General features: G+C 53.0%; 1 protein-coding gene across 2 annotated transcripts in view; it reads left to right on the forward strand.

The window, feature by feature from the left end:
• The window catches only part of mbd5 (methyl-CpG binding domain protein 5), a 16228-nt gene that overhangs the window by 1143 nt on the left and 5085 nt on the right, over positions 1–10000 (forward strand). For both annotated transcript variants that reach the window (XM_076041255.1, XM_076041263.1), the window contains exons 2-5: positions 2179–2687; positions 6912–7014; positions 7655–7817; positions 7918–10000. The exon at positions 7918–10000 is cut by the window's right edge and continues 50 nt beyond it. In XM_076041255.1, the coding sequence (XP_075897370.1) occupies positions 2587–2687; positions 6912–7014; positions 7655–7817; positions 7918–10000 (2450 nt within the window). In that variant the 5' untranslated portion in view covers positions 2179–2586. The remainder of the gene's footprint in view (positions 1–2178; positions 2688–6911; positions 7015–7654; positions 7818–7917) is intronic.

The raw sequence follows: 10000 nt of genomic DNA on the forward strand, positions 1-10000 counted from the left end.
ACTTAAGAATTACGATAAGACCAAATCTCGCCTGTGATGTTTGTTGTCAAGAGCAGTGGAAGGATTTACAATAGCGTTGTACAATATTTCGCAACGCGTGTGACATGACGTGACGTCGCAGGTTCATCCTGTGGCCAAACGTGAGAAAAAGAACCTGGTCCAGGTAGCATCGGATGATGCACCAGAGCATCCCGTGACAGGAGGGCAGAGAGATGCAGCAGCAGCCGTGACAAAGGTGCCCTGGTGGCCTGCTTATTGCCTTTATATATTCCAAGATGGAAGAACCATAAAACAACCAATGGAGAAAATAAAATTAATAAATTCCCTGTGATGTTTGTTTCGCAGATGCACTGGCGTTGGATTATATATATATATATATATATATATATATATATATATATATATATATATACATATATATATATATATATATACATATATATATATATATATATACATATATATATATAAATATATATAAAATAAAAACATGCTTGTGTGACGCAAATGCCCAAATCCGCACCTAATAACACTGTTTGCACAGTGCAAGAAATGAGACCTTGAAGCTCTCAACTGCTGTTTAACCACTCTGCAGTTTTAAGGCGACTTTATTAGGTGTATTTACATAAAGTTCAGGCTTTGTTGCAGAAATATGTTGAAAACCTTCACCTGCACCTCAAATCAGATGTTGAGCAAATTTTGCTGGGCTGGTTTTTCCGGGTCTAAATCACCAGTGAGGTGGATCGAGTTCCCCCTTTGGGTACGGCTGTTGCAGCTGTCAGGCGAGCAAGGCGGGAAGTTAGGTGACTTGTGATCAGGATGAGTCAGGAAGAGGAGGACAATGAGGAAACAAAGTGCGGTCATAATATCACAAACATTGCCCTGCGGCCTGCAGAGGCGGGTGGGGGGGGTTATCATCTCCATGAGCTGCTTTGCCTGATTATATTCTTTAAAAATTTGGACACCGACTTGGAACATTTACATAAGCCAACGTCCTTAATGCACTGTAAATTCAGTTACTCCAGCCTTTTGGCCGAGGCTGTGCTCATCATTAGATGCCTTTCCTTATCGAACCCCCCCCCCCCCCCGAGACTGCATTGCTGCAAGTCTCTTTTATTTACATCTCTTTTGGCCATTAAATCCCCTCCTCCCCCAACCAACTCCTGCCTGCTGTCATCGTGCAGCTGCACTCGGTTCGAGCTCCATTCAAAAAACTTGCGTTCACCTGCCAGAAGTCGGGTTTGGATTGGGGTGGGACCCCGATTCTTCTTCCTCACCCTCTTTCATCCCTCATTGATTCTGATTGATTCTTTTGACTCTAAAACAATTTTCCAGAGCTAAATGAGCACCTGCTGCTTCACATTTGGCGAGACGGGCCGAGCATCTGAACCCTCACCCTCCAGACCCCATTCCCCATCCACCCACCATCCAGGTGTGGAGGTCCAACTGACGGAGGTCATCAGGGTCGTAGAGGAAGGTGGAGATTTGTTGGGAGAACGCGGGTCTCAGCTCTGTGCGTGTCTGAGGTTTTTTTTTCTGCTCGGCCTCAGCTGAGGTGGCACTATCTTTGGTCTCAGCAGCTCTCAGCAGCTTCATTGCTCCTCGTCCAGCTCTTGATCCACTTTGTAATAGAATAAAAGATCATTCATGTTTCCACTGGCTCGCTTTGTGTCGGCTCAGCTCGCCTCCTCCCGGTTAGTACGCGTTTCCACTGGCCGCTACACGGTTCCAACCGTTACCATTTTGGTCCCTGCTTACTTGGGCTGTTTACCCAGAGGCCCAGCAGCTTCATCGCTCCTCGTCCAGCTCAGGTTGGAGAGGCCTGCTGCTGGAGTGTGTTTGAATTCTCTCAGGGATGGATGGATGGATGGATGGGTGGTTGGTTGGATGGATGGATGGATGGATGGATGGATGGATGGGTGGGTGGGTGGGTGGGTGGGTGGATGAGACGCCAGGGTGGATGAGACGCCAGGGTGGATGTCCGTGTTTCAGGATGAAGGGATGTCACAGCTGATTGTGTCCCACATTGTTTCGTCTGATGGAGCAACAGCAGCGGGCAGTCAAACCAGCCCTGTAGTTGACTTGAGCGCCACCTGTTGGTGGTTGGAATTAAATTGAAAAAGTGTGCCAGTGTGGAGTGTGTAACGCCGCTGTCTGTCCCCTCCTTCCTCTCCACAGGAACCATGGGACGTCCAGCACCCGGCTGCTGTGTCTGGGGACCCATATGTTGAGCGCACACTTCCAGTCTGACTGACCGCTGGACCCTCTCACCGCAGACTCCAGCCCCGCCCCCGGCCCCTTCCCCCTGGCCTCCCATGGCTCCTGGCGACCAGAGGGCAGTGATGAGAGTCACCACCATGTCGCCCCTCGCAGGCTAAAGTGCCGCCACCGCCAGCTCGTCCCAGACCCCTCCCGCTTCCTGTAAGCCCCTCCCACCAGACCCCTCCTATCCCCGTCCCCTACGTCCCCTTCCCCTCCCCCTCCACCACGGCTTCGGAAAACCATGAGGAGCATCGCCGGGACGCCGGTTGACGTATGAGAGATCAGCCTGTGTCAAGGTGTCGAGCGTGAACAAGAGGTGGAGTGATGAACGGCGGGAAGGACTGCGAGGGTGGCGCCGTCCAGGTCCCCATTGGCTGGCAGCGACGGGCAGAGCTCGCCAGCGGCGGTGCCATCGTTTACATGAGGTAGGTGACGTCAGCGGGTTTGATAAAATCCAGGAAGTAGCTATACATATATATATATATATATATATATATATATATATATATATATATATATATATATATATATATATATATATATATATATATATATATATATATACATATATATACATATATGTATGTACCTGAAATGGCCACTGGGGAAAAATCGCCGCATCACCATATTGCTAGTCTGGTATCCAGTTCTAATAATAATACATCCATGACCCTAACCCTACACATATCAGATGTTGTAGCTTTTCTAACCACAAAGGGGTGACACAAAGAAACCGGGACCAATCACAGGCTTCCACAGGGTGTGAGATTGATCCACTTTGTGTCGGCTCAGCTCGCCTCCGCCCGGTTAGTACGCGATTCCAATGGCCACTACACGGTTCCAACCGTTACCATTTTGGTCCCTGCTTACTTGGGTTTCCAAGCAGGCTGACCAGGGACCGTGGTGGAGATGTAGCACAGAGCAGTGGAGTGGGAGTCTTTCACGAAACCGAAAACTGCCATTTTTGAATGCCCCGCATGTGGATTTTTACTAGGGTCAGGACATTATGGCGTTAATTCTATAAATAACACACAAAAAAATGACGGTCTTAAAATTTTATTTTGCATTTTATTTTATACTCTAGACGGACGTACTTCGAACTGGTTTCTGGCAATACAGATTACAGCGACATACTGAGTGGCGTCAGACAAGTCGGAGTAGTAGTAGTAGTAGTAGTAGTTGGGTTAACAAGTTATCTATGCCAGCAACAAACGTGATGGATGACAATAATATCATCATCTTGTTAAGCCCGGTGGATGGGAAATTTACTTTCAAAGAAGAGTGAAGGGAAGCCTGGATGAGAGCGCTGTACTGTGCAAACGGTGGCACGAGTTTGCGTTCCACCGCAGTTATTCAAGCCTCCAGTACCACCTGAATGCAAAACACGTAGCAGCTAGTACGAGCACCGGAGCCAGCAAGAACGTAGCGCCGCATGAACCAAGCACAGTCACCAACCAGATGTTGCAAAATTATTCCCATTCTCTACTAAAGTAAAAGTATAGATACTTGTTTAAAAAACAATCAGGTAAAAGTACTGATTCAACTCCTTTACTCATAGCACTGGAGTTCTGAAGTCTATCAACAAAATGTTTTTGGGCCATTAGAGTAACAATACATTTGTTGATAATTATGAGAAAATTGAAAAGTTGTGACAGAATACTATGGAGTGAACTGAGCAGAGGTGTAGCATGAGCATCTGGATCCTTTTGAAAAGCTTTGCTACTCTCAATAGTACATTTTTGTTCTTTTTCAACTGCAGCACAACCAAACTGTAATCAGCCATTGTGATGCCCAATGAATCATTATTGGATGTTTTTTGAACAATAGCCAATTTTATTTTCTACGTTTTAATTTTTCTTGTACTTGAAATGTACTAAACAGTGACGCCCGAAACCGAGGCGCTCTCAAATAATCTCCCTCTAAGATATGATCCAGTTTTATGTTGACTACACAAATGTAGTAAATAGCTCCACTTCAAGCAACAAGAAGTGAATTTCTTTTAACATAAATTATTTTAAATACTTATAAACACAAAAGAGGCTTTTTTTAATGTAAGAAGGAGAAAATACAGCTATTTGTGACAAATTTAAAGAGTAAAAGTAAAAAGTGAATGAAAGAATTCCTCAAGAATTTAAGTACTCAAATATTGATAGCCAATTAAAATACAATTAACTGCGATTAATTACCGTATTTTGCGGACTATAAGCCGCTACTTTTTTCCCCACGCTTTGAACCATGCGGCTCATGCAAAGGTGCGGCTTTTCTGTGCATTTGACTTCACCCGCCAGGGGGCGCTTTAGCAGGAAGTGCAAAAACGAGACAAGCGGCGACACGGAGAGCAACACTGGCATAGACACAGAAAAGGTCCGGTATGTGACGAAGCTCTTCTGAGGCTGTTCAACTCCCACACTGAAGAAAGTGACTTCAGCGCTTTCAGTGCGCAGGAGGAAGATGAACAGTGACAGGTGCTTTCTGGGTTCAGTGTTCATGAAGCCACTTTAATGCTTCCAGTGTGCATGAAGACAAAGTGACAGCGCTTCGACGTGTGTTCCGTGGCTTCAGTGCAACTTTTCTGTTGTGGTTGATCAGCACTCTTACTGCTGTGTTACCGCCACCGTTTGGAAACTAATCAGTTCAGTTATGTAAATAAACGAGAAAGAAATCTTTCTGTCTACCGGTAAATCCATCTATCCAATCTTTATCCATCTATCTATCCAGTATATTTCTCATTTCACAACCTAGATATCGGCGGCTTATTGCCCGGTGCGGCTTATATATGTACACTTCCAATTTTTTAAAAAACGTTTAGTGGGTGAGGCTTATATTGAGGTGCGCTCTATAGTCCGGAAAATACGGTAATTACAAAGGCCATAATTAATTCGATACATTTTTTTAATCAAGTCCCACCACTAATTTTTTACAATTTCACGTATTAGAAAGTGAAATGCTTCTGAAACTGTACCATCGGCCAACAAAGAGCCGCAGGCGTGTTTCTTCTCAGTGGCAGAAGGAAAAGCTCAAAGAGAGCTGGACGGACGGAGCGACACGCATTGAAAAAGTCTCCCTGGTTTCGCAGCTGATGGCCAAAGTTCAGCAAAACAGTGTCGGGAGGAATTTTAAGAAATGCAGAGTGACTACCGAAGCATCAAGGAGCACAACGGTCGGAGTGGAACAAACAGAAACAATGTTGGAGGTTTTTTTCAGCCTCATGGATGCGATGTGGGCCTGGTGGGCAGTGGGAGGGAGGCGGTGTTTGGGATCAACACTGTGTTAACTGGCTACCTTTGTTTACTCATATCTGTAGTTCTCCGAGCTACCACAGATGTTGAATCCAGGAAGTGATTTTGCTGGTTGCAAAGTCACTTGATTATTTCTTCGAAGTCGCGCACTACGCGCACTTCTCCCATTTTTGTGGCATATTTAATGAGAAATGTCACGTAACGCAATCGTGCTCAGAACGTTGTGCAGGCTCCCTCCAGTAGTGTCAGTACCAGGAACCCACGGTTGTTTTTGATAATAATAAAAATAATGTGCGTTATTCCATTTAATGGCAAGCCCATCACTGATGGACAGTGATAATAAACTCCACCCGGGTAATAAGGGCACACGAACGACAAGGACAATAATATACAAAACAAACACTGAGGACCCAACAAAAGCAAGGCTTGAACCCACGTTGCAATGAAGAACACAAATAAATCCAGCATTCTAACCACTACTCCACTGACTGCCATGTTCAAATTGCAAGGCAGCAGCCATGATGAAGAAGAGTCCAGGACTGCGTCACTAGTCCCAGCACAGCGGGCAGCAGTCCCCTAGATTAACTTGCTGCCCTGTCTTATGTTCTTTTCTAAGGTTATTCACAACTTAACACCGCCGAGTTGACCTGAACAGAGAGGTCACTCTTTAGCATCCCACCGACCCCAAGTCCCCGTAAAAAACATTGTGTGTGTTGCCGAAGTTCACACATCTTCATATTGCTATATGGAGAGGCTGCTTGGCACCACTGGATGCAGGCGAGCCATGCCCATGCACACCTGTCAGTCACATGTCAGTCACCTGCAGAACTCGCCACATACATGAAAAACATTCACTGGAACGCCTTCCAGCTCTGTTAGTGCACACTGTTTCCACCAGACAGACAAGGAAACCTTCAAATAACATGGAATGTGTTCACTTGGACCACAAGGAGAAACCATCAATAACAAAACATTGTCATAGCCAACTTCATCTTCAACCGTTATCTAATAGTTGTACACGATAGGTAAATTTGCTTGGTGCAATGCATGAATTTAATTCAAGGGTTTTTTCAAGCAAAGGAATCTTGGTGCAACATGCGTTAGTAAAAGCGTAAACTGCATCTTGTGCCCACGCAAGTTTACACTGACGTGACAGATGATGCTTTGTACAGTCTGTCTGTTGACCTACCTGTCTGTTTACCTAACTACCTGTCCGTCTGTCTGTCTGTCTACCTCCCTGCCTGTCTCTCTGTCTGTCTGTCCGTCTATCTCCCTGTTTGTATGTATGTCTGTCTGTCTGCCTGTCTAACTGTCTGTCCATCCGTCTGTCTGTATACCTATCGACCTGTCTGTCTGTCTCTCTGTCCTCCTGCTGACGCTCCTGCTGTCTGTCTGTCTGTCTCCCTGCAGCCCCAGCGGCTCTCTGCTGTCCAGCCTGGAGCAGGTCAAGACCTACCTGCTGACCGATGGCACCTGCAAGTGTGGCCTGGAGTGTCCACTCGTCCTGCACAAGGTAGCTGCCCGGGGTTCAGAGGTCAAAGGTCAAAAGTCACCCTCTCCCACAGGCTCTCTGTCGGCCTCTCGGGGAAGAACGGGGGTGTTGAAACTGAAACTCTGGTCCCTGAACGCCTCCTCCTAGTCAACTCTCACCCTGTCCTCCCCCTCTCCTCCCGCCCTTCCTTCCTTCCTCCCTCTCTCCTCCCGCCCTCCCTCCCTTCCTTCCTTCCTCTCTCCTCCCTCCCTCCCTCTCTCCTCCCGCCCTTCCTTCCTTCCTCCCTCTCTCCTCTCGCCCTTCCTCCCTCCCTCCCTCCCTCTTTCCTCCCTGCCTCCCTTCCTTCCTTCCTTCCTCTCTCCTCCCGCCCTCCCTCCCTTCCTTCCTCCCTCTCTCCTACCGCCCTTCCTTCCTTCCTCCCTCTCTCCTCCCACCCTCCCTCCCTTCCTTCCTCCCTCTCTCCTACCGCCCTTCCTTCCTTCCTCCCTCTCTCCTCCCTTCCTTCCTTCCTTCCTCCCTCTCTCCTCCTGCCCTCCCTCCCTTCCTTCCTTCCTTCCTTCCTCCCGCCCTCCCTGCCTTCCTTCCTTCCTTCCTCCCTCTCTCCTCCCACCCTCCCTCCCTTCCTTCCTCCTTCCCTCTCTCCCTCTGTCTGTCCGTCCAGGTCTTCAACTTTGACCCTGGCGCCGCCGTCAAGCAGCGCACGGCTGAGGACGTGCGGGCTGACGAGGACCTGACCAAGCTGTGCATCCACAAGAGGAAGCTGCTGGCGGTGGCCACGCTGCACCGCAGCATGGAGACACACCCCCCGCTGGGCACCGCAGCAGGTGGGCTGCAGCCTATTGGCCGATGTGCAAGGTGGGGGCAGGGCCACGACTGTGACATCACACTCCCTCTCTCTCTCTCTCTCTCTCTCTCTCTCTGCAGGTGCGTCGTCCCACCGAGCAATAAGGACTAAACTCCAGGACTCCTCTGCCCCCCCCTCCTCCTCCACCTCCTCTTCTTCCTCCTCCTGCTCCTCGCCCTTTAAGATGATGGTGTCATCGGGGGCGCGGCAGCAGCGGCTCTACTCGCCCCAGGAGGTGGGCGGGGCCCAGCAGCCGGACCCCTACACCGGCTACGGCCGGCCGCTACGGGACCCTGCGCCCAAGTCGCCCTACCGCCTGGGCTACAGCGCCATGCTGAGCCCGCCCCCCCCCTCCTGCTCCTCCTCCTCCTCCTCCTGCTCCGCCCAGTCACCCGCCAGCCCCTGCGGTTTCCCGGGGGTGGCGGGTAGCCCCGGCTCGTCCGCCCCCTCCCTCCTCCATGGCGGCCCCTCCCGGCCTCCCCCCTCCTGCGCCCTGACGGGCAGGACTAGCACGCCGCTCTCGCCCACCGGCGCCACCAAGAGCCCTATCATGACCGCGAACCCGTCCCGGGGGGGCTTCCACCACCAAGCGCCCCCCTGCACTGGCCCCACCCCCCTGGCCCCGCCCGCCGCCCCGTCGCCCTGCGCCCTCCAGAAGAGACATGTGACCTCTGAGAAGGACCCGCTGGGCATCCTGGACCCTATACCCGCCAAGTCCCTCCCTCACCCCCACCCATCGGGCACCACCCCCCACGCTCCCCCAGGCCTCCCTGGCTTCCAGCCGCCCCCCCTCCTCTCTCAGGTACCAGTGATGAATGTAAACGTCCCGCCGCCCGCCGTCGTCCCACTGCCCAGCAACCTGCCGCTGCCCACCGTGAAGCCGGCGGGCCACGCCCCCCACCTGCAGAGGGCGCCCCACCCCAATCCCCATCCCCATCCCCATCCCCATCCCTCCCCCTCCCCCTCGCCTGTCACCTCGCCGCCGAGCGCCGCCCACCCCCGGCTGGAGGCTTCGCCCCACCGCTCGCGCTCCTCCTCCACCTCCTCGGACCACGGGGGCTTTGTCCCCCCGCCTCCGGCCCACCCCCCGCTTAAGGCCCGCTCGCCCCGCCCCGCCCTGGGCTCGCCCCGCCCTGCCCTCCCCCCCAGCCCCTCCCAGCCGCAGCTGCTGGGCCAGCCCCTGTACTCACCCACCTCCTCCTCCCCCTCTCCGTCCCCCACCACCTCTTCTGCCTCCTCCTCCTTGGCCACGCCCCACCCTGGGCTGCTGGGCGTCCCCCTCAACCACATCCTCACCCAGCAGAGCTCCGCCTCCTTCCCGGCCAGCAGCCTCCTGTCGGCCGCCGCCAAAGCACAGCTAGCCAATCAAAACAAAGTGGGCGGGGCCGGCGGTGGAGAGGGCGGAGTCTCTCTGAGCGGTGCCTCCCGGGGCGTGGACGGACACAGCGCTTTAAACCCCATGCTGCCGCCGAGCTCCGCCCTCCTGTTGGGCGGCGGCGAGGGCCAGAGCGGGCGGGCGGCGCTGCGGGACAAGCTGATGGCCCAGCAGAGGGACCCACTGCGCCGGCGCCGGCAGTCGGGCACCGCCACCGCCACCGCCAACCACCATCATCACCAACAACCACACGACGGCGGCGGTGGGAACCTGGTCTACGGCATGCTGGGTAAGCGGGGCCCGGCGCCACCGCCCCACATGGCCTCACCCAGTGCCAGCGAGCAGCTGCGCAAGGTGGGCCGCCTGGGCGCCCTCCCCCCCAACACCTCTATGGCCCAGCTGCTGCAGTCCATGAGTTGCCAGAGCTCCGCCCACCTCGGCCCTGCCCACCGGCCCGCACTGGGTCCCACCCACCGCCCCCAGGGCGCGCCACCGCAGCTGAACTACGACGGCACCTCCCCACCCCAGCGGTTGCGAGGCCCCGCGGACCTCCTGCAGCAGCAGCACTGCCAGGCCGTGGAGCCTCCCCGGCCGGCCCACTACACCGACATGATGGCGCCCCCGCAGGGCACCATGAGCAACTGCAGTGGCAGTGGCGGTGCCCTGCGGCCCGGCGCCAACCCCCCGCCGCTGTCCCACGTAGGGCCCCACCCCTCACAGCAGCAGCAGAACCACCTCCTGCACGGGATGGCACGGACTACTAGCATGGGGGCGGTGCTGTCGCACGG

The sequence above is a fragment of the Nelusetta ayraudi genome, unplaced genomic scaffold, assembly GCF_046127955.1.
Source record: "Nelusetta ayraudi isolate G7.1 ecotype Tasmania unplaced genomic scaffold, CSIRO-AGI_Nayr_v1 ptg000004l, whole genome shotgun sequence".
NCBI lineage: Eukaryota > Metazoa > Chordata > Actinopteri > Tetraodontiformes > Monacanthidae > Nelusetta > Nelusetta ayraudi.